Here is a 24,593-nt window from a genome sequence, read left to right on the forward strand (position 1 = left end):
TAAACATTGACTACCACAATGGACCAGATGATTTAAATATGTGTTTTGCCTGTTAACCAGGAGAATCTATGGAACAGTAGATGGGTATCTATGTTTGAGGAAGAGGAGGGTGGGGCTTGCTGCTTCCTCTTTCCTTGAGAAGGGCTTGGTGAGGGTAGAGAAGCTGTTGCCCTCACTACTAAATCCCCATTTCCTGAAATCATAGGTAGAGTAGGGAGAACTTGACATTGTGGGAGATGCTACATATGCATATGGCTGCCTGATGGGGAGCAGGAGGACTTCAAGGGATGTCTGAGGTGGAACGAGAGAAAACAGAAATGAGGATATCGGACTAGGAGGACTCACAGGGTGGTTGATGCTATGAAAACTCTAGAAAGGAGACCAGAGTGATATTTGCTGGTGATATATGTATATACGTATATACATATATATACGTATACGTGTACACGTATACACACACACACACACACACACATATATATATATATATATATATATATATATATATATATATATATATATATAATCAATGACTACAATGGCCAGGCCAGAGTTGCATAAGAACCGAAATGATTACAGGCAAATCAACATGAAGCATGAACTGAGGGTTCATCCATCTACTTCATATCCAAGCCTGCCTGTTGACATCATTTTCAATTCTGAGTTCAAGCAATCTACCCCTATCTCTTCAGCGCATAGAATGAGGCTCTGGATCAAGGGCACACACACACACACACACACACACACACACACACACACACACACACAAAGTTAAGTGATCTGAAGAGAAACCAGAGTATGAGGTATTGTAATTAGACAGTAGAGGGCGCTGCTTCTCCAACAGAATTCAACAGGAAGATGCAGGAAGGAGGAGGTAACTCTACATGAAGGGTACTCTCTGGTTGTTGCTTTTGCAATTTCTAAATATACAATCAGTCTTCAGAACATAATAAACAGAATGACGTCCTTATGAGAAGTCACAGAGTTTCCCCCAGACAAACCCAAACAGCCCAGAGGGGCTAGAAGCCACTTAGCCATCACACCATTTTGGCTTATGCCCAAATAGCATGGGGCCATAACCGTTAATGCTTCTCTACTAAAATGGGAAAGAAAAAAAAAGTCTCCGTCATTTTTAATAACTTTATTCCCCAAACTTCAAAATGAAAATTGCCAAGTTAAGAACTTGCCTAGAAAAAAAAAATTCTAATTTATTATAAAGAAGGTCCGGGGCTTGGGAATTTTTTAATGCAGATTCCTAATTTTCCAAAGTGACATTCTCCTGTGCATTTGAATAGATTATGCTCAGTATTGCTAGCCCTTAGCACAACGGGAACATTATTAAAACGATTGCACAGGTCTCTGAGGAGAGTCTCTGCTTCTTCCCCTCCTTCCCATTTTGGGGACTTCATATCAGAGACTGTCCATTCCTTGCCTGTGAACGAAACTGGGTTTCTGGGGAGGTGACGTGGAGTTGTGTCACATAGGGAACAAAAGTCACAAGATTAGACCTGAAGGGGTAATGAAAGAGTGGGTCTCCTTTCCTGAGAACCCCCGTTTAAGATGAGTCCCTCTGTGCCTGACCCACAGTCCTATTATAAGGCCCGGCTTTCCTGAAGACAGTGTCAGAGAGCAGCTGGTTCTTTAGGATAATGACATTACAAGGGAAATAGAGCAGAGTTTTCCCCAGAGGAGCTGGGGTTAGCTCTTCAGAGCTGAGAGGGAGGAAGGCAGGGGACCAGCTGTGTGGAATGCTAGTAGCCAAGCATATATGGGAGAAAAACTCCATCCCTAAAGAACAGGAAAAGGGACCCATGGGTATCTGACTGCAAAGGCTTTTCTTCTATGAACGAGAAACTTCTTATAGCCTCTGGAAAACCCTTCTCCCTGCTTCCTTCCCCCACTTTATCTCTGCCTTCACCCTCCATCTTCATCCTATTTCTTAAGGTCAAAGAGATCTAGGGAAGGAGCATAAAGGTCCCGAGTAGAGTAGAGCATGCCTGGAGACTCAAGGACATGTCCTGGCAGGTCACTGAATGATGAGGGGTTTTGTACATTCGGGGAGGGAGGAGTCAAAGATGGTCTGCAAAGTGGCCCTACATCACCTGGCAACTTCCCAGAGGTTGGGAGTGACGCGGTGTACAAGACAGATGCTCCGGGCTCACACTAAGCTGGGGCATCAGCAGGCAATAGGACCGAAAGTGAACAAAATCTCCAGCCCCAACAAAGTCTCCAGCCCCGTTTCATAATCTCAGTACTAGCTTCTGTGTGCTCTGTGAAGACGATGGATGTTTGAAATGCTGGCGTGCAGGGGATAGAGAAGGTCAGAGGATGGTTTCTGCAGAGGAGGTGGACTGACACAGTAGCTCTTCCCTGGGTTTAGGGCCAAATGTAAATGTGATTCACATGACACATGCCCAGTAGGTAATTGCTGAATTGAGATGGACTCGCCAGACTAGGGTAGAGAAAGGAGGAGAATCCAGTAAAGGGGGCACCCCCTGTGAAGGCACAGCCCCAGAACTCAGGCTTTCAGAGACTCCGGGGCTGCTGGGAGGCACCCAAAGCAGAGATAAGAAGGGATGGGTCTCAGGAACTGCAGTAGCCCAGTCCATACAAGCTGGAAGCTTCCAGGGGAAAAAAAAAAAAGCAAAACCAAAAACAACAAAAAACCAGGGGGAGCTAAAGTATTGGGAAGATACCGATGCTGAAGGCCTCAGGCCTACAACCACAGAAGGCGTCTCAGGAGAGCATGGAACTGAGGCTGGAAGATGAGAACCAGGGGAGGGAGTTGAAGTCACGGACCAAGAATCCTTCTCTTTCTAGGCAGAAGCCCAGCAGAGCCTTAAGAGATTCTTCTAACAGGCAGGTAGCAGGGCGCAGACAGGTCTATGATCACAACTCCAGGCTATGGTCCTGGTAACAGAATTAACCCAAATAGTGTCCAAGCCTTGTGTTTTGTCAAGTCCAAGGACTCTTCAAGGATCTGTCTTCACCAGACCAGACTCTTGAGAGAAGCCTCCCCAAGGCTGACAGGCAGGCTAAAGTTGAGTCAGGACTGTGGTCCAGGAATACCCCAGTTCCACACTCACGTGGGGTTTCCAAGGCTACCGTACCTCCCCACTCTTCCCTTGGCACACTCACCTGGGGGCTGTCCTGGTAGGGTGGGGGAGGGACATTCTGCGTGGCCATCATTGTCAGAGCTGGGGCTGGGGAGGCATGTTGCATCATGGGATTGATTCACATGGAGGATCTGTGGGCAGAAGAAAAGGGGCCGCACAATTAGTACAGAGCCCAGGCAGCCCAGGGGACTAACCAGCTCTATGTTTGTTTTTTTTTTTTTTTTTCCAACCCGGAACACCTGGAGTTGACAGGATATACAGGGACTGGCTGCAGGTTCTTCAGGGGAACAAATCAGAACTATGGGAAGGGGCTGGGGGAGCCAAGTTTGCTGTGCTATTTTGACTCAAAAGAATTAACATTCAAATTACATGTAAACCAATCTGTACCCCTGCAGCGAGGCTTAGCTCAGCATCAACTCAGGCCTGGTTGGTAACGGGGAAGCAGTGGGTACCAGTGGCAGGCCTGCTTCATCTCTCTGCCTTGGACAAGAGTGCCCAATCCTTCACAGACATTAGGAACCATTAGCATCCCCCTAGGCAGTAAGCCCATCATTTTTCAACTTCAAGGCTGAGGGTCTCCAAGCACCCGGCTTACCCTCCCAAGTGTGCTCATTACACCCCCTAGTGGTAGCACAGGACATGGGCCATCAGCCTTCTTCAAGACTAGTCCACAGGTGATCTATGTGGAAATTTTTGGGGAAGGGAAAGAACAGAGGAATGCATATGTGTTTAGTGGGACACTAGGACTTTCTTCAGTTTCAGTTCAATATAGAGTTGCCAGTATGTAAAGCCAGAAGTGCCAAATGGATGGCCTGCCTCTTACATAGGAGACAGGCCATGAGAGTGAGAGTGTGTGTGTGTGTGTGTGTGTGTGTGTGTGTGTGTGTGTTTTATGGGTCTTCTTCACTGCATCACCAGTAAATAAACTGCCCCTTGGGGCCTCAAAATTTCTTCTTGAACTAGACCATGGTTTGTAAGCAGAGACATCCTGGCAATGCTACCCAGGGAAACTGAATGCCCAGAGAGACACTGAGTTGCAGTGGATGCCCTGAAATATTTAGAGCCAGCCACTCACAGGCTAGTTGCTGATATAGCATTGTCTAGCATGGGGCAGGAGAGCCCGAAGACCATGGAGGGGTAGAAACTCTCTCCTGGGCAGAGGGGGCTAGTGAGCTAGAAGTCTTTAGGAACCAATGTTCAGATTTCCCTGTCTCTCCCTGAGGACACTCGAGGGTTCTATCAAGTTTCCCCATGCCCAGAGCCTTCCAAAATGTCCACCTACCTGAGGTCTGTAGCAACCTAAGCGGGATCTTAGAGGTGCCATTCAAAAAAAAAAAATGTTGGTCTCAGGTGTGTGTGTGTGTGTGTGTGTGTGTGTGTGTGTGTGTGTGCTTCATTGTTGTTGTTTTGTTATTGTTCTTTTCAGGGAGGGAAAGAGAGAACTACCCTGGCCTGACCTGAGTCTCCAAAGTACCAGGCATGCTTTAACCTCAATCGCACAGCAAAGCAGTGGGGATTCATGTTTCATTCAGCAGATGCTTATCACATATCAACTCTGTGCAGGGAACTGTGCTAAGGAGTGAGGCTGGCTGAGGCCACATCTTCTCTCCAGGGTGGGGGGTATGGTTGGTAGAGGGAGGTGATCATTTGGCAGGAAGGAAGAAAGTAAAGTGGGGGCTGGGGAGGACACTGCTGACGGAGCATCTTGGCATCAAGGCTTGTCCTTCTCTCCATCCTGACCTGCCTCAGTGGACTCACCACTGGGCTTCCCTTGTGTTCATCTCAACACATGCTGGGCACTGAGACCCAGTCTATCCTCTGCACCAGAACCTAGGAGAGAGCAGAGTGGGAGAGCCTCTCTCCTCTGTCAGGAAAATTATCAAGGTTTGTCTTCATTGCCTGGATTTGTGTGGGTTGTTGCCAGTCATAGTAAGCAAGGGCAGACTAGAGAGAATTCCAGAATGAAAAAAAAGGAGGCAGATTATTTCCTCGTCCTTTTCCTCCTCCTCCTCCTCCTCCTCCTCCTCCTCCTCCTCCTCCTCCTCCTTCTCCTCTTCCTCTTCCTCCTCCTCTTCCTTCTCCTTTTCCTCCTCCTCCTCCTCCTCCTCTTCTTCCTCCTCTTCTTCCTCCTCCTCCTCCTTCTTCCCCCTTCTCCTCCCTCTCCTTCTTCTTCCTCCTTCTTCTCCTCCTCCCCCTGTTCCTCCTCCTCCTCCTCTTCCTCCTCCTCTTCCTTCTCTTCTTTCTCTTTTTTCTTTTCCTCCTCCTCTTCCTCCATGCTAGAAATGGATTCCAGGACTTTGAGCTGTTCTAAACATGTACTCCACCACTGACCTACACCCCTCGCTCAGAGGAAAATTTCTTGAGACATTAGAAAGACCTTCAAAATGAAGACTTCTGAAGAGAGCCAGGTTGTATGTGTGTGTGGGGGGTGGGGGGGGCACAATATCTATAATCCTAGCACCGGGGAAGCAGAGGCAGGAAGGCACAACCAATTTTGAGGACAATGTTGTCTATATAGTGCATTTCCAGGCCTCTAGGGTCTACATAGTAAGACCCTGTTTTCACACCCCTCACCCACACACACACCCACACACACCCCCACACACACACACCCCCCCCGGGGGGGGCGGGGAGTCCTCAATGACAATAGTAAAACTAGTGTACAAGCTCTCTCTCTCTTTTAAAACCTGGGAGAATAAGGAAATAGAGATCTCAAGAGATGATAAAAACTCTGGAAGATAAAGTAACTTTGACAGGGCCTTGGTTCTGGAGCCTGGGTTGGGCCTGGGAGAGAGAGAAATGCCCCCAAAGCCCCCTCAGTGACTGAAAAGACTGCATGGTTGCAATACCAGAAATCTCCAGAAGAGAGAGCACAGGGCAGAGACAACCGCTAGAGGAACTGCAGAGAGGTTTGTTTTTTTTTTTTCCCCTCAGCCTACTGGGGTAACTGTATAACAGTGGGTTTGAGTCTTTTACAGTAACTTCATTCTGTAAATGAGAAACTCACAGTGAAGGTAAGGCAAAGAAAACTCAAACAGAAGAATTATGATGAAAGGGAAAAGTCATAAATCCCCACTCTTTCCTCAGCGTGCCCATAATGAAGGCAAGGTCAGTTGAGAGATGGTGTCACTTGATAATGTCTGTTGCAGAGTGAGGAAGGATGGCTGAGAGTGTTCTGATCCTAAATCAACCATCCTTGAAGCGAAAGCAGTTTTCGGTTCTGGACCTGCCAGGCTTTGCAGCAAGGAAGCTAGGTGGCTGTGGCTCCTCCCCTTTTCTGGGGTCACCATAAAAGTCCCTAGGCCACTGCTATTTTTTAAATAAAGGCTTAAGTTACTCTCTCAGCTCAGACAAGCACGGAAGCTTCTGGAAACTTGACCCACTGAAGCTCAGCTCCATCAGACCCCCATGCTCATCTGGGGAGGCTCACTGTGTCCTTAATCCCTCTATCTACACATGCACCCCATCTTGCTTTAGCCTCCTTGCAGGGGCAGAAACCCCATCCTGGAGAAGAATGTGGGGATTCTGTCAGTCTGTCAGGGTCTGGATGTAGGGGAGCCCTTTAGCAATAGCTGAGGGTCTTGGACTTTTAGGGAAACCTGCCCTTTACGATTTCTTTAGCAGTAGAAAGAGGACCCAGTTCAGAGCTCTGGGGCTCCAAGGCTTTCTTCAGCCGTCCCGTGGGGTTACTGGCCCTGTCCAGAGACCCTCTCATTTCTGTCACTAGACATCACACCAGGGCATTCAAGGGACCACAGACAATGTGGTAGTTAGAGGGCTCCGAGGAACATTTACCCTGGAGAATTCCTTGCTCTGGACTCAGCTTGAGCGTTTTCTCTTTGATGCTAAGACCTTTATTCCAAGACAGTTACATGGCGGGGAAAATCCTATGCGGCACTCGACTCCACAAGATATCCAGGAGGAAGTAATTTGTATCACTGACCCTGCCATCGACAGGTTCCAAAGTGCCGAAGTGCGGGTTCGTTTCGTTTCGCAGGCTCAGGAGCCAAAGGACGCAATGGGGGATTGGAGCCCCAAAGGCAGGTACAAAATACTCTTCCCTTTGAGAAACAGGAATGGACAGCTTAGGGGTGCCCCTCTCCATGCCGTCTTAGCTCTTGCTCCCCAGAGGCAGCGCCACGATGCCCTCAGACCCCGCCACAAACTCCACTGTGTTGACAAACATAGGCTTAGGGGAAAAAATTGCCAAGCTCGTTAGAAGGAGCTCATTAGGACTTGTTGACATGAAACCCATTAGGCCAATTAACGTTCCATTAACGGCCTGGGGCACCAAGGGGTTAATGCTGCCGGGCAGTAATTGGGCAGGGGTGTAGGGGTTGGGGGCTCAAGGCCTTAAGCATGAGAAACAAAGTTTAATTGGAAACTGTCTGGCCAGCTGGCCCGGCAGCATTTGTTCCTGGCCCCTGACCCTAGTTGGGACTAAATAAGAAGGAAGGGAAGTTTGAATTTGCTCTGGCCCCCTTCCTGTCATGCTCCTCCACTTCAGACTGGAGACTGGGCAGGTGGATGGCATAAAGAACGGGGGGGGGGGGGGGGGGGGGGGGGCGCGGCTTCCCGCCCTCTTTAATCCTGAAAGTTCTGTTTTTTTCATCTGTGACATCCTCACCTCCACTCCCTCTCGTCTCGTTTTATTTATTTTATTTTATATTTTACTTTTGAAACAAGGGTCTCCTTAGGTAGCTCAGGCTAGCCTCAGATTCATCATCTTTCAGTCTTAGCCTCTGGAGTAAGTGCTGGGTTTTGCACATCACATCTGGTTGGTTGGTTCCATCTTTTTTTTTTTTTTTTTAAGCTCTGAGAACTGAGTGCCCTCTCTCCTTCAGAAACTGGTTTTCTGTGATAGTACCTATTTTTTTCTAAGTAGAAAAACACTTAGAAAAGGTATCAAAGTAGAATGCATCCCAGGAGTGTTGGGGTATTCTGCCTACCTCCAATAGCAGTTAAGAGAGTCCCCCACAACCCCCAAGTGTTTCCTTGCTTTGGTACAGATGGAGTCTATGGAAGTCTCACTCCGAGACTAGCCTCAAGTCCCCCCATCTGCAAAACCAGTTGAATAAGATTTACAGAATCCCAGGATCTAGCCTGTGCGTAGGGTCCAAAAGTCTGAGTTCTGCGGCCGGGAGACTCTCTTGTACAAGTCCCTTTCACTTTTGGACTGCGGAAATAAAAGGAGCTTCCAACATCTGCAAAATCGTTGCACAGAATTAGCTCTCCACATATGTTTATTGACTTGACTGCCAATAATTGTATCGTAGCTTCATTCCAAGGGTCAGTGGGTTCTCAGTTTCTCCTCCTCCTCCAGTTCACTAGCAAGTGGCAGTGGCGTGGGGAGTGGGAGAGCAAGCATCCTGAGGCTAGCAAGCCAGGAATCCTTCATCATCCTATTCCATAGACTCCTAGGTTATTCCTCCACCTGCATCCCCAAAGCCTTCCCCGCTCTGAACAGCTGCCCAGGCCAGCGGTTCTGAGTCTAGACAGATTTGCAGGAGGCTGAAATAACACTGTGAACGCAGCAGGAGAGGGTGACTGGCTGCATTAGTAACCTGACTGGCTTTAGCTTGTCCTTCAGGGGCAGCTGCCTCAATCTGACTCAGACCCCCAGGACCCCCCTCCTTTCTTTTCCTTCATCGACTAGGCTTGTCCCCTGTGACAAATAATGCCAGTTCAGCTCCCCTTCCAAGAAGCCACCTGTAGGTGGCGTCGTAGGGCCCCTCTTTAATTGCATTATATAATATAACCTGTTTACTAAATCAAGTAATCAGTCGCCTCAGGATTTACAGCTTCTGATGTGTATAGAGAATTGGACTTTGAGTCAAATTTAAAAACAAATAAAAATGAGAGGCAGCTGTTGCTGATAGTGTGATATTCATCTTTTGGAAACAAATTCACCCCAGTGCTATAAATTATGCCTGGAAAAAAAGTGTTGTTGGTGGGAAGGAATTGGCTAGGTCTCCTCTGCTGGCAACTCTGAGCGATGAATCTTGAAATAACGGTGTCAACCTGTCACTGATTTCATGTGACTCTGTGAATTTATCTAAAGAAATGCAGGCGTGTGGATGCGTGCGCACACACACACACACACACACACACACACACTAGGTCTCTGTAAAACTCAGTAAAAGCTAGAAACCATAAACCAAAAGCGGAGTTTCTACAGGAATTCTGTGGTTCCCTGGGATGAATGACTGGACTTAGCACGGAGAACAGAACAAGTCTGAGGCCAATGGGAATGGAGGAGGATAGAGGAAGGTGGAGGAGGGGGAAGGAGGGTGGAGGATAGAGAAAAATGAGATGCACCAATGGCTACAAAGTTCTAAAATGTGAGCAGAGACTTCACATCCAAGTCAGATTTTCTGACTGAACTGTTTTCAAAGGAGGAAGACATGAAGGTTCTTTACGTGGGGGCTGAAGGACCCTGACCTAACTCACAGCTCATCAAACACTGCAGAATCCACTGTAGGGGATGACTCAGGAGAACACCGCTGGGGCTGAGAGAAAGCCTCAGGCCCTGTGAAGTCTGGTGACATGAAGGCCAGAGACTAGCAGATGCCACTTCCTAATCCTCCTGATTTCAAGCTGCTGAAGGCAACGGCCAAGCCCTTCATTTGGTCAGATCAAACTCAGAGTGGGTCTTGGAAGCTATGTATATAGGACCTGTGGCCATATCACTAAAAGAAAAGACGTGGGTAGTAACTAAGACAAGCTTGCTCTCAGGTCTGAGTCCTTAATGTCTCTCTCTGTCCCAAGGATGACTCGCTCTACAGCTACTCTTACTGTACAGCTACAGTTACTCAGTGAGCCCCAAGACACTGCGCCTGGCCCAGAGCCTAGATTCTTGAAGAATGACACAGCCAGAAGGCCCATGTCTCCCGTGCCCCTCTATCTCCTACTGGGACACTTCATGAGTATCTACTGACCTGAGCAGGAAGTGGCAATAATAGCAAGGTCACCAAGCTCACTGGCCACCTATAACTCTGTGCTGGTATTGCTTTGCTACCTTTCTAGGGTTTCCTACGTAGAAGGTGGCGCCAGGTCCTAGAAGGCATCATAGAAGGTGATGCCCTAGTATCATGATGCTGGTCTCCAGGGAGCAGAGTGGAGACACAGCAGATTACTTAGTATCTCTTTCCCTCTAGTCTCCATCAGCCCTGAGTACCTCATGGAGAAACTGAGTGACACAGATCTCCTTGTGGCTTCTCACCCCAAGGCCCTCCACCCATCAGCTCTCTCCACCCTAAGGCCCACCCCGCTGTGTGTCCTTTATATGGAATAACAACACTTCGCCATGAAGGTGAGCGAATGAGTCTTTTTCATTGATGACCCAGCCTAGAGATTGAGGACCAGTTTGCTCTAGAAGCCAGCTCCGGGTTGTAGAGAGTGGTTGTTTCTACTCTGTAGACCTTTGTATCTATAGCATTTGTAAGTGGGTACATAGCGGTCCCATAAGGCCAAGAATTTGCTTAAACAGGGTCTCGGACTGGGCCTCCAATCGTTGCTGGCAGCACTGGGGATTGCTATTTCCTTATGGCTCCCACATCCCTTCCTCACTCCTCAGTGGACAAAACTCACTTCCCTTGGACTCCAGCCTGACCAGGGTTCCCACAAAAGAACCCACTGTCTTGCTCTGTCACCAGGAGGCATATGGTCCTAACTCACTGAGGGCCCAGCTTCTCAGGGCCCAGAGTTCGCTGGCTACCACCTCCCCTCCACTATTCCTCCACTACAGCTGTTCCCCAGTCCGAGGCCCAGAAGCCTCTTCCTCAACTGTCCCCACGCCACACCAGCTCAGCAGAATGCCGGGGCCCCTATCTGCCGCCTCCCCGCCTCGCTGTCACACCTTCACTGGCTTCAAAACGCCGCTGATATATTTTACAAACTGAAACAGCAATTTAATTCCCCCTGATAGCAGCAATTGTCCATTAGATCTTCCTACCGAGGAGCTTAACAATAATTCCTTTCATCCAACGGCTTGCCTCTTCTTGATCTGAGAATCAATCCCATAAATAGCAGGCAAGAGTTTGCACATTACTCTCCCCCCTCCAGCTTTTAGCATTTTGATGAAGATTCTCATCTCTTCTTTAAACACTTTACAACTTGGCAATTTCTCTCCCTTCGGTTCCTTTAAACAAAATAAAACAGCAGCGGCGCAAAGCCGAAGAGGGGCGGAGGTGGGGGTGGGGGTGGGGCCACGTTGGCTGTAAGAGGAAGCATGGTGCTCTCACGCCTTTCCCAGAAGGGCTTGCTCTTTCCCATGCTGGGAAGCAGAGGGTAGCTCTCTGACTCCCGATGGGGTAGGATGCTGAAGAGGAGTTGCCAGTCTGCCTTAGTGGGGAATCATTAGCCTCTTACACTTCACACTCACTGAAGTTGGGTCTTGCTTTCGTCAACAGTGTTCGATTTAAAGAAAATGTCCCCTTCGCCATCTTTCTTCTGTGGTGCCCAGAAATGGAAGAGAGGGAAAGCCTAGTGGCTGCCCTGCAGCAAGGGCCCCAGTTGCCTGCCCAACCCTCTCACCTAAAGATAGAATTCTGAGTTCTCTTTCCCTTGGGTTTTCTGCTTTGTTTTAAAACAGGCTCGTGCCAAAGCTCACTGGAGTCAACTGAGAATGACAGTGCCTGGTCACTGCCCTCAGTCCCTCCTGCTCTTCTGAAGGGTGGCTTCTAACCTGAGACCCTCTTGCCTCAGCTCTCCAACCACTAGGACCACAGCCACACCCCACCACATCCAGTTACCCTCCTTCCCATTTTCTTTTTTTTTCAGGCCAGCCTCCTTTGAGTCTACATCATGGGTGGGAGAAACAGGATGAGGATGAAGAGGGCTTAAGGCCGTTGGTTCGATCTTGTGTCTTTTCCTTTGCAACTCCAGTGATCAACTGACAGAGGAGAACCCTCCCAACCCTCCACGGGGTATTGGCGACAACGGATTGCCAGGGCACCAGGGAGCTCCAACCTGGCCTCCTGAGATACCACCACGTGTTCTCTCTTGTCTGCATACACGAAGAGAAACAAGTCTAAAGATGAACCCAGGGATGCAAAGTTCCCCTCAACAGACACAATTTCCCAGGTTTATTATTATTTGTGGAGAGCTGACGGCAGCCTGGGGAACAGAGCTGAGAAAACAATACAGGCCTGGCTGGCCCCGGAGGCTTACAACTCAACAGACACAAACACTCTCAGACACTGGGGATTCAGGATGATAGAAGCCAGGTGGCTACCTCCCTGATGCCCTGTCTGCCTCTTCCCTCGACTAGTCTGAAAGATGAGGGCAGAGCTTGAGCTTGAGGGAGACAGCAAGCAGGGAAGAGCTGGAGCACAGAACAGGGGCCTGGGAAACCTCTTCAGCCTATTAGTCAGGACAGATTCCTGTGGAGCCTCTACAGAGGGCCTGCCCAGCCTTTTCATCTCTGAGAAGTACCAAACTATGTTCTCTGGCTGTTTGATACCTGTTTGGGGCAGGTTGATACCTGGTCCTGAGTTTTTAAGTTCATCTCCAGGAAAAAAAAATACAACAAACTGATGAAAAAATCAAGTCTTTGGTCTCTGCAGTAGGTGCCCTTCTCCGGGTTCAGGTGGAGTCAGTCCACCATGATGTTAGAATCCTCACTGATGTTAGAATGGGGACATGTGCCTTGATTCTGTGTTCCTGATAGCCCCAAAAGCAGGCCGCAAAGGTCAGAGGATGGCAGGTATGATGTAAGGGGAGGTGAGTCCATACTGGGCCCCAGACTCATGCCTCAGCTGGCGCATATGTCCTCTGTCCCTGACCTAAGCTGTACCCTTTGAACCTTTTGCTCTGTTCCTCGTCAGTTAGGATAGGATGGTATTCTGTATTTCACAACCATGCCACTTTTCATCAAACTTGCTCCAAACCCTGTCCAATTGACCACGAAGCCTTCTCCCTCACACCACCCTCATAGAGCCTCTCGAAGGGCAGACATGTGGCCTCACTGCAGGATGCAGACATGAAATGCTGCTCCGTACACTTCTAAGTCATGAAAAGTTCCCATCTCTGCCACATGCCCTTTCCTGCCCAGCGACCTCTTTGCTCCCTGGCATAAAATCATAGCCGTGGCTTCCATTTTCTAGGTGTTGTTGGTGGGTTAAAAGTGTGTGCCACACAAGTTCACAGGCCTCTTTTCCTGGTGAACACTCCCACAGGGCTACACATCCATTACTTTGGCTTTCTGTTAAAGGGCAAAACTAGGACCTTTTAGGTCCAGATGCCATTTAGACCTCAAAGAGAAGGAGTCTGTTGGCCCCTTTCCTCTTCATTAATTTTGATGATGACGAGACAATAATATGGAATGAATAATAACTTCATTCAGTGTGCGCTTAGCTCACACTGAGTGTATTACTAAGCACCTGTGGATACCCTTGTTTTTTTCTCTACCATGTAAAGTCACTGTTGTTCCAATTTGTGGATGAGAAAACTGAGGCTTAGACAAGTCGGAATCATTTTTAAAATATTTCACACAGTCTGATTGAGGAGTGCGAATGTTTCAGGGTAAAAGCAGGAAACATCCAGGGAGGAAAGTGACCCTAGAAACTGAGAAGGAGCCCAGCAAAGAGAAGGCAAGATGGTTATGGAAACAAGATTCCATCTTGGACTTGGCCGAGTACAGAGACTGTTTCTTGATTTTTCACGTGGTCCAGATTTCTAAAAATCTCACATCATGAGGAGAATGCTAGTGTCTTCTGTGTGTGACGTGACAGCTAATCCATGTACCTCTCATACCTTCCCACAGTGGGGCTTCTTCTTTTCCCACAGTGGGGCTGCTTTTCCCATGGCTCCTTCCTGTTGATACCATTATCCTGCATCGAGCAGAGCTCGTCCAAATGTATGCAAATATTTGATTGCATTTTGCTCTTGTTATTTTAAAGAAAAAAAATGAATGAGAGGGAGATGGAAAAAGAAAATGCTGATACCAGAGATAAGAATGGGGGTGGGGTGGGTCTTGTAACATGATAAAACTGAGACAAAGATGGAAAACATTTAGCGTGCTGAACGCAGCAGATCCGGAGTCTCCTTCACAGATTCGCTGGACTGTGTGCTCAATTAGGAAGAGAAAGAATGAAATCAAAGAATGAGCAGGAGATAATGAGTGTCTGGTTGAAGACTGCACCTCAGAGGCACTGGAGAGGTGGGAACCTGATACTGTATTTCCTTGTCTGGCAGGAACTCTGAAAACACACTCGGTAGGCACAAGCCCCAGACTGCTTGTTCCTTATTATACAGCCACCATGGGAGACCAGGGAACTGATTCACACTGACCCAGGTTCTATGAGTGCCTCCTGGTCAGTCTGGACCCAAGTGCCTCACTGGGGCTTAAGTGGAGTAGGGGAGGGAGAATCCTGCTGTTAACCTGTTCTCTGCCCTCACGTGACCTTCTTGGCCATCCCACACACAACTTTCCAGGACCATCCACAGTTACTAAGCAGAGTCCCTATTCAAAAACCATCCAAAGGCTAAGAGACTCTTGTCTCTTTCTTTCCAAAGTTCAGCAATATGACGTTTTAAGATACGGCACTCCATCATTGTTTTGGTCATATCTTAGTTCTAGTTGTTTGGTTTTTCTTTCTTTCTTTCTTTTTGTTGTCGTTATTGTTTTTAACAGAAGTTCCTTCCAGTATGCTTTTCTTCTGCACTTTCCTCATCTCAGCCCAGAGAGACTCCAGGCAGGAAGCTGCATGGGCAGTCGTTAGAGACATTGTCATGGGTCAGCAAAAGGGTATTATTACTCACGGCCTCCTAAGCAGGCAGCTGTTAGACATAAGGAGAGAGCACCAGGCCTGTTTTACCTCCCACTGGCTCCTGGCTTCCTCCTGCCAGGCCCCCTTCCCTTTCACCTCAGCCTTACGAAGGGGTCTGTAGTCCTCTGGCTTCTACCAGGGAAACCTTTAGTCATGCTTCAGCCTTTCCAGCTGCATTCAGACCTGGAGACGTGTTTCATATTGGCAGCAGACGCTTTGAACACTAGCAACTTGTCTGAGAAATATAACTCACAGAGTCTCTGCAATGACGGCTTATTTCCTATCATTATGATGTTGATGGAAAAGAAAGAGCTCTGTCTTCAACAAGTTAAAAACTGTGCCTCTCCTTCTTTACCCTAGAAGATAAGCTTCCCTCGTCATGCCAGGGCAAGGACCGGTGGGTAGAGGAAAGAGAGAAGAAGATAATTTTGTCCACTGGTCCTCAAGGACCAATTAGGAAGCTCTAACTTACAGCAGACCCCAATCTCCTGGGATCTGAGCATCTCCCAGGGTCAGGTTGCCAGAGGTAAAAGAAGCAAGCATCTTGACTCGCTTTATCCAGAGCAGGGTGACCTAGGCAGGCATGGAAACTGAATTGTATGGAGGTCATCGGGATAAAAAGGCCTGGGAAATGGGATTCCCAAGAAGATACCCCATCTAGTGTACCAACTTGTTATAGGTGGGATGGATCTCTGCTCTCTGCAGGCCTCTCTGTGATATGAGATCAGAGTCTCTGCTCTGGGGCACTCAGAAGACCTACCTGCTAAGTCCTTGTCCAGGGATTTGAACAAGGGAGATTTGAACCACCGGGGATTATTCCTCTAACGAGAGAGGTATGCCTGTGCATGGGCTAACACTATGGGGCAGGGGGCAGATAGGCAAAATGGGCAGAGAGAGATGAAGAAGTAAGGAAGCCCATTTCAGAAGAATGGGAGGGTCAAGGATCGTGGATGCTGGAGAAACAAAAGGCTCGTAACAGTGATCCACAGCTGGGGGATGGCTGCCATGGCTGTCTTGATTTGTACCCCAACTTTCCCTTTACAGACCAGAAACTCACTGCCTCTTTTCTAACCCAGGAGCAGCAGGAATCCAAGGTTCTAGGGCTTAATTGCCAGAGGACCAAGAGAGCTAGGTCATGAACAACCATGAGCTCTGACAACTCTCAACAAACAGAGGAATTTTTTTTTTCAGGTGAAGCATACGTTGGCTATAGGGTCCTCACTAGAGCACAGGTCCCAAATAGCAGACTCAGTAACCAACCAGCAGTTTCCAGGCACTGCGTGAGCAATTGACGCGCGCCGTGCCGTACAGAGAAGACAGAGACCACAGAAGGCTGTGACTAAAGAAATAATAAAATGAAAAAGTTCCCTGAGCTGAGGTGACTTCAGAGTCAAGAGGATCCCAAGGGCTGGGGAAGAGAAAGGAGGAGGGAAAGCAAGCTTCAGGTCCCCAGCTACACCCGTCCTGAACCCCCAAGAGAGACTGACAGGAGCCTAAAGTTCCCAAGGATACCCATAAGGCAGGAAGTAAGAGGGTGGAGCATCATCACCAAGACCCAAAGGCACAACTGAGGATGCTCCTCGGCTGGCAGACCATCTGCCTTTACCAGTATGTAAAGCCCTGTGTTCGAGTCTCAGTATGGCAAAACAAAACAAAGCCTGGGAGAGGAAGATTCTGAGTCAAACTGTCAACCAAGGATGTAATGGAGTCAGCGTTGCCTGTGTGAGAACTCACCCTATTTCCCATTCAACAGCATAAAACAGATCTAGAGGTGATATGCCAGCAAAACCAACATTCTGAATATAGTTACCACATAAGGAAACGTTGTGGAGGGAACCATGACTCTACCGAAAGGGGAAATCCAGAGGGATGGGAAAGTGGTCACTACACCACTGTTTTCCTGACCCTGGGTATCTGTCTCTCCTGCAGTCAAACACACGACCAGATTATGTGGCTGAGTGACATTTCCATGTCCACACTGGGTTCATGCCTTCCAATATAGTTCAGCCTTTTTAATTTAATTTAAAATTTAATTTTTTAACTTATTTTCTTTACATCCCACTCACTGCCCCCTCTTGGTCATCCTCTCCCACAACCTTTCCCCCATCCCCCATCCCCCATCCCCTTTCTCCTCTGAGCAGGTGCAGCTCACCTGGGTATGCTGGGCAACCTGGCACTTCACATCTCTGTGAGGTTAGGCACTTCCTCTCTCACTGAGGCCAGACAAGGCAGCCCAGCTAGAAGAACATATCCCACATAGGGGCAACAGCTTTTGAGATAGCCCCCAGTTCCAGTTGTTTGGGACTCACATGAAGACCAAGCTGCACGTTTGTTACATGTGTGTGGGAGGCTTAGGTCCAGCCCAATGGTCCAGGTTAGTTGACTCTGTTGATCTTTCTGTGGAGTTCCTATCCCCTTAAGGGCCCAAAATCCTTCCTCCTATTCTTCCATAAGAGTCCCCAAGCTCCATCCACTGCTTGGCTATGGGTGTCTGTATCTGTCTGAGTCAGCTGCTGGGTGGAGCCTCTCAGAGGACAACATGTTCCTGTCTGTAGTTCAGTCTTTTAATTGACCTCTAGTCAGAATCGAGAGGTAACTACACTTATGCAACAAAATGCAAACTTTCCATGTCTTAAGGTAAAGAAATTAGGTGATATACTATTGTTATAGGACCCAGACTCAGCTCCCAGTACATAATGTATGTGACAGCTCACAACCATCCATAACTCCATCTCCAAAGTATCAAATGTTCTGAGGGCACCAGGCATGCATGTGGTATACATACAGACATGAAAAACAAACACTCATATATATAAAATATAAAATATAAAATAAATAAAGTGAAAACAATTTAAAAGCATTATATTTTATGTACCATAATAGAATGCAGAATCATACTATAATTTAGGATATATATCGTTTCCATGGCTATTCATTGCAAAATTAGAAACTGGTGAAGAAATGCCATCAAGATGAAAGAGAAAGACCACGCGTTGTGGGGTATGCCAGCCTGGAATCTTTAACACTCAGGCAGAGGCAGAGGCAGGAAGATTCCTGTGAGTTCAAGACCAGTGTGTTCCACAATAGTGAGTTCCAAGCCAGCTAGGATCTACAGTGAGAAGCTGTCTCAAATTCCCAAAAGTAAAAAAGAAAAAAGATGAAAGAGAAAAGAAGTTTGAACTTAGAATTTTAATACATATACTAATCCAGAGTAGAATATATAGATGGACAATATATACATGTTATATGATATAATACACACACATATATAATATAGTAAATAGCATATAGTGTCATATGGAATTATGTATAATTGCACTAAATATAATACTAAGTATTATATTTATTACACTGTTAAGATTTAAATTTATATATTATGTATTAATTTTATATAGCATATATTATGTACTATATAACACTATATACTAAAAATAAATACTATCAAATATAGGATTATTGTTGTTATTGTTTTGAGACAGGGTGTCACTATGTAGCCCTGTCTGGCTTCAAGTTGGTAATCCCCCTGGGGTGATCTCCCTAATGCTGGGATTGCAGGTGTGTGCTACCATGACTGACAGAAACTGTGAGCGCTTGACTGTGTTAGTTCTGACCGGCTTAAGTGAAGCTGCCTAAGGGATGAAGACCTTCTACATAGAGATTTGGTGGAGAAGTGCTGAGGAAAGGTTTCTTAGAAGGCATCTGGCTTACCACCTTCGTTCATAGACAATAGACTTAGGTGGGGACGAGAGAGGCATTGTACTACAGAAGGGCCACCAGTTGAAGAAGTGTCCTGGAAAGAGAACTGTCCATAGTGAAGCACGACACCAACCAAAAGGGGAAGCCTAGATCCGAATCTTGATGCTGTGCTCTCAAAGAACCTTCAGAAGAGAAGCATTTAGGACCACCCGGTAAGCAGATGGCTAGACTTTAAAGAAGGCTGGAGAAATGAGAGCAGATCCCCCTTGTTCATTACCCATGATGGCTTGAGAGAAGCAGATCGGGGGCAGACAGAAGGTAACTTGTTGCTGCTAGGGAGGCTGCTGGATAAAGGATAACCATTTCTAAGCATTTCCCATGCACCGGAAATGTCCGAGGTCACTGCCATGGGAGCTCACTGGCTTCTGTTCCACTTGCATAGACAATGATAGGCTGGGCCTGTATCTGTAGCCCCAGCATTCAGAAGAATGGAGAAGGAGACGGTGAGCTGGAGGCTAGCCTGAGCTACATAGCTAAAACCCCTTCTTTTAAAAAGACGAAAGAAAGGAAAAGGGGAAGGAAGGGAGGAAAAGAGGGATCAGGGAAGAAAGGCCAATGATGATAAAACGTCCAAGTACTAGAACTTGTCCAAGTTCTGTAGTCAACAAATAGCCAACAGCAACTGAGACTTTGTTGGATCTGTTTAAAACGTGAGTTTCTGCAAGGCTGGGGTCAAACCATGCCTACATGTCTTTCCTCATTGAGGAAACAATGTATACAGTTCCATTCTTGAGCCTGAGTAGGAAAACAGCTCCTCTGTAGAGTACAAACCGTCTGGGTGTTTTGACTAGCCCACAGGAATGAGCTAGAACTCATGGGTTTGCCCCACAGGACTCAGAAAATTCCTACCTGGAAAGCACCTGGAGTTTGGGGTCCCCATTTCCCCAGGTTGGAGCATTGAAGGTACCTCCTCTTCAGGACATAGAGATCAACTGCAAGTCTTTGAATCTCAGATAGATGAGCCAATTCCCAGCATGAGTACAAACAAGGAGGAGAGATGGAGTCCTTGCTTTGCATACCCTGAGCCCCGCCTTTGTCCTCTAATCAACCTCAGACACACATTGATGGCCCTAAGTATCCGTTAGACCCCAGCTAGCCTCCGCAGCCCCTTCTGTGTCTCCCTGGGAACTTTTGCCTGCATTTGAGCTTTTGGGCCAGTGAGGCAGGCAGGCAGGCATGCGGGCAGGCCCAGGAGAATATGTATGTCAGTTAAGGTTTGTCGTTTACACGTGGAGATCATTAACGGGACTTATTTTTAAATTGTAATTGCAAAATGTAAATGCTCCCCAAACTGATGTGTAATTGCTACCCCTCCACCCCCCAGCCCTTCCCCTCTGCTGCCAGCTTTGCAAGGAGAGAATTAGAGAATAAAAAGGGGGTGGATTATGTAAGCAAAACGATTTTTAAAAAAAGAGAGCGAGAGCTAAGAATTTAAGTGAGACAGCTGGCAGCTTCTCTGATTCCCACACTTACAGCATTAGCTACAAAAATTGTCCTTGCCAATCGCACCCATCCGAGCAATAGTGTCAACTGGGCTTAGTCTCCAGGACACGCCATACCGCCGCTCACTTGGAGGGATGATTCAGGGGTGAGCCGGCGTGTCCAGGAATTCAGGGCTAGAGGTCGGGCTCGTATCTGAATTGGCTTCCATCTTCTTGGTGGGAGCCCCCATTCTCCCAAAAGACACAGCCACACAGGAATTATAAGTCAGGCAAACCATCTCCCCATAGGCTAGCGACTCTAAGATGGTCCAAGGCACAAGCTGGACCTAGCAACAACCTTAGCCAGGAGAGAGTAGGACTCTAGAAGGCAGTCCATGGGGAGAGTCACAATGACTTTTTATTCCCAGAGAAAGTAACTGGACTTAGCTTTAGGAAGCAACACATTCAAACTAGCTCAACATATCTGCAAGCCAACTCCAGGTTTTCTTTCTATGTTTTAGGTTCCTCTTCCCAGCCTCTGTACAATGAACTACAAGTACTCTGGACTCAGGCTCCTAATATCAAAAGAATTGTCAACCATGACTTCCGGGTAATTATCCCTCAAAATGGAGTTCTGCCTTGACTTGCGTGGATGTCTACTCACGGTAGAGCACACTGATCTCATCACTACATCAGTACCACAGTACCTGCAGACAGGTAGTGGGACAGTCATGGCTGCCTGCTCTCCACTTTTCAGATATTGTCATCTACAAGTGTCTGTGACTACTAACTACCTGCTTGGGAAACTAGGGCGACCGCATTCACTGCCTGTGTTGGCAACTTTCTCCTTCACAAGGGAACAGGTTGTTCTGGGCAACCTGGCCATAATTACCAACCCCAGAAGGAAGGCTGATGGATGGTGAGGTTTATAGGGGCCCTGAAACATCATGAAAACATACAAGTCCCCAACAAGGTCCTTGGGGGTTGTGACTGGATCTCACCATTACAGATCCAGCCCCAATCATGACACACGGGGAAAGAGGAAATGGGGTTGTTTTGGATAGCTGGGTTTCTAAATTGCTAACTATACTGCCATGTAATTCTGTGGGGTCTGAAGGGAGCTAAAATCCAAAAACAAAACAAACAAACAAAAAAAACCCCCAACCAAACAAACAACAAAACCTAGAACACTAAACCTCAACAAAACCCATACTCACACCTCCTAGGAAGCTTGAATGGAGTATTCTATTCAAAGTACTCATACAGTCTAAGGAACTATTTCTCCAAATCCATCAGAAACATCTGGGGTGCAGTTTCCTCCTTGCTCATCAACTCCTTTGGGGTGCATATGTGCGGGTTATCCTCACCTGAACTCTGACTATTGAGCTGGCACGCATCACCAACGTCCCTGGGGGATTCTTAGGTAACACTTTCTCTAGCCTTGTGCAAATGATCATCACCATGGGGTGTGTGCAATGCCCAACCTCCTACACCTCAAAGAACATGAAGTACACAGAGAGCACACACCACAGGCTTGGTTAGGGAGGTGGCAGAAAGACATAAAATACAAACAGTGCTTACTGTCTAGGGCTGCCTTTGCTGATTGTCTGCTTAGGTAACCAATTGGTGCCAGAGGGATTCTGAAGGAAGGAGGATAACGTGGTGTGTGTGTGTGTGCGCGTGCGCGCGTGCATGTGTCAAAGAACAGAAAAGCACGCCTTACTGTTGGATGATCCCACTGCCTCTGGGATGGTCTTCAGGGGGTTCGCCCCTCTTCCCACTTCCAGCAGGGCCAGAAACACTTCTAGTCAGCTACACAGAAAGTACCTGCAGACGGAAGGGGACAGCGGGTCTCAGGAGGGGCATCAGCACACAGAGGACTGGACTCGGTCACCCCAGTTTCTCCTCCCCAGGACGTGCCCTATTATAGAAATGGTGGCTCTAGTTTCTCTGCAGATGATCCCTGTGTGATTCTTGCTCTACTCTCTCTTCTCAGTATGGTTACTGAGCTCTGCTCAAATCTCTATAGACCCCATACTTTGTCACTGTTAAACTTGCCCTGTGGTTGCCTTTCTGGTTTCCTGACCTCGGGTGGACTACAGCCTCCTGTTCCAAAGTGGAAAGGGCTCTAGGAGTGAATTTGAATGCTGGGAAAGTTACTCAACACCTTGTAAGATGGGAACTCAGGGGAAGAGGGAGCAGGGTCCAGGTGGTGACTGGCAGGCTTCAGCTAGGGTCTGAAGGGACAACACTTGGGTTAAGACAGGAGGGGCCTGAGGGAACGAGGGAAGTGGGGAGGAAAAGTCAGTAGGGGAAGAGACTAGAACCAAAGAAAGACAACCCGATGCTTAAAAGGAGCCTTGGCTGCCTGCCTTTAAAAGCTATTTTTAGGTTCAAGTGAATTAACTCTGTGAATTAATTTTCGCAATATTTGAAATGAACCACGTCCGAGGTAGCGTCCGAGGCAGAGTCTTGGTGGTCAGCCTCGCCATCTTGTCTTGACGGATCCATCTCAACCATTGCATCACCTTCTCCCATGGAGGAGTTGCAAATTTGACTCCAAGGAGGCTCTGTCAGGAGCCAGGGTAGAGTAGGGACTACTCTTAGTTGCACTTCCAGGGCAGCAGTGGGCAGTGTCCCCAGCCAAGAGCCCTGGCCCTGTCCATGAGGCACATGCAACTGTAACATCAGCAGCCCCTTCCCAGTTAACACCAACTTAGTAAAAACACATTTGCACCTCAGTAACAAATGTAATTAACTAGTGGCATGACAGCAGGAGAGAGACAAGCAGCCCAGGCTGGGGCTGCAGCAGAAAAGTAGAAACTAGACATCTGCCCGAGCAACAAGCTGCTCTCTCTCTCTCCTCTCTCCTCTCTCTCTCTTTCTCTCTCTCTCTCTCTCTCTCTCTCTCCCTCCCTCCCTCCCTCTCTCTCTCTCTCTCTCTCTCTCTCTCTCTCTCTGTGTGTGTGTGTGCAACACACTGCTGGGGAGGTGAGGCAGGCAGACAGACAGCATCCTAACAGAGGTCTGAATTCCCAGTTGCAAGAGAGAATAAGGCAGAGGGTTTGCTAGGATCGGATGCACTTGAGAGATGTTCCAAGGGTGAACAGGTAGCCTGGGCATCTCCACTAACAAACACCCTCTGGGTTAAAACAACCTCCCTGCCTTCTTCACACCCAACAGTCTTCTCAAGAAGAGATAAATACTGAGACGCATCTACAGGTCGCTCTGGGCACTGGAGCCACTCAGACAGGCCAGAGAATCAGCACCAACGGAGAAAGGAGCACTGTTGGTACCAAATTCCTCCTGCCTTATTCCCTCACCCTGCTCCTCCTCCATGTAACCCCTCTTGTCCATGAACTCTATAGCAAGCCCCAGGGCTTCAAACCGGAGAGGCATGTCTGATTCCTCTTCTTCAAGATAAGCACAATTTTCACTCCCTGTCACGATTCCTCACGAGAAAGATCATCTTTCTTCCTTTCCATTCCCAGCGGCACAACCTAGACAGGGCCATCCCCCACTGGCCACAGTTGTCATAGGCCCTCCTGGTATAGACCGTCAACCCTCAGGGCATCCATACCAGTGATTTACCTATAAGCAGTGAGCGTTCTTGGCCTTCCATGGGCTCACAGCTGGGCAACCACTAGTATACCCAATGGTATCTTGCCATGGGAGACACTCAGAAGAGGTCTAGTGACAACATGGGACCCTTTCTTTTTAGATTCATTCTCCTCTCTGTATACCCCTCCTCTGTTTACTCTCTTTTCTTCCTCTGTTTCTAAGTGACACGCTGCTTGTCATTCTCCGGAAGTGCTTGCTGTACTCTCTCATGCTATGGTTATTTTAGATTTCTGTCATCTCTTTCCAAACTGTGACCTTCTCATAGCTAGGAAGCACATCTTATAAGTTTTCAGTCTCTAAATTTCCTTCATAGAAAAATACCTTATTTAATTCTTTTTTTTTTTAAAGATGTATTTTATGTGAGTCTGTCAGCGTCTTCAGACACACCAGCAGAGGATATCAGATCCTATTACAGGTGGTTGTGAGCCACCATGTGGTTGCTGGGAATTGAACCCAGGACCTCTGGAAGAACAGTCAGTGCTTTTAACCACTAAGCCATCTCTCCAGTCCTCTTATTTAGTTCTTAAAGCAAATCTTAGAAGTAATGTTTTATTGCCTTTAACAAAACACATACACTTATTATAGAAAATACATACATAAAAAAAGAAGAGTAAGGCTGTTATCATAATGCTTTAATACAGTGGCCATGTTTGATATTTGAAATAAAATGCTTGTTTATTAAAACAGTACCGTATTATGCACAGAATTTAGTATTCTAAAATATATTTTTATATAAGGAAATTTATTGTCACACTTATCATAATTATATCATCATCATTATTTTGTTGTTATTGTTGTTTTTTCGAGACAGGATTTCTCTGTGTAGTTCTAACTATCCTGGAATTTGCTCTGTAGACTAGGCCGGCCTCGAACTCAGAGACCTGCTTGCCTCTGCTTCCTGAGTGCTG

At 47.4% G+C, this 24,593-nt stretch overlaps 1 protein-coding gene and 1 long non-coding RNA gene across 4 annotated transcripts in view; one reads left to right on the forward strand and one right to left on the reverse strand.

Moving 5' to 3' along the window:
• The window catches only part of Pknox2 (PBX/knotted 1 homeobox 2), a 297,178-nt gene that overhangs the window by 75,797 nt on the left and 196,788 nt on the right, over positions 1-24,593 (reverse strand). For 2 of the 3 annotated variants that reach the window (XM_076924651.1, XM_076924649.1), the window contains exons 3-4: positions 21,788-21,891; positions 3,139-3,247 (exon numbers count right to left, since the gene is read on the reverse strand). In XM_076924651.1, coding sequence (XP_076780766.1) covers positions 3,139-3,225 — 87 coding nt within the window. In that variant the 5' untranslated portion in view covers positions 3,226-3,247; positions 21,788-21,891. The remainder of the gene's footprint in view (positions 1-3,138; positions 3,248-21,787; positions 21,892-24,593) is intronic. The other variant, XM_076924652.1, reaches the window with a different exon arrangement.
• LOC143438966 (uncharacterized) lies at positions 6,850-18,219 on the forward strand. The gene is made up of 3 exons (XR_013107474.1): positions 6,850-7,160; positions 11,898-15,720; positions 16,079-18,219. It is a non-coding gene; the product is annotated as an uncharacterized LOC143438966 (long non-coding RNA).

The sequence above is a fragment of the Arvicanthis niloticus genome, chromosome 26, assembly GCF_011762505.2.
Source record: "Arvicanthis niloticus isolate mArvNil1 chromosome 26, mArvNil1.pat.X, whole genome shotgun sequence".
NCBI classification, from domain to species: domain Eukaryota; kingdom Metazoa; phylum Chordata; class Mammalia; order Rodentia; family Muridae; genus Arvicanthis; species Arvicanthis niloticus.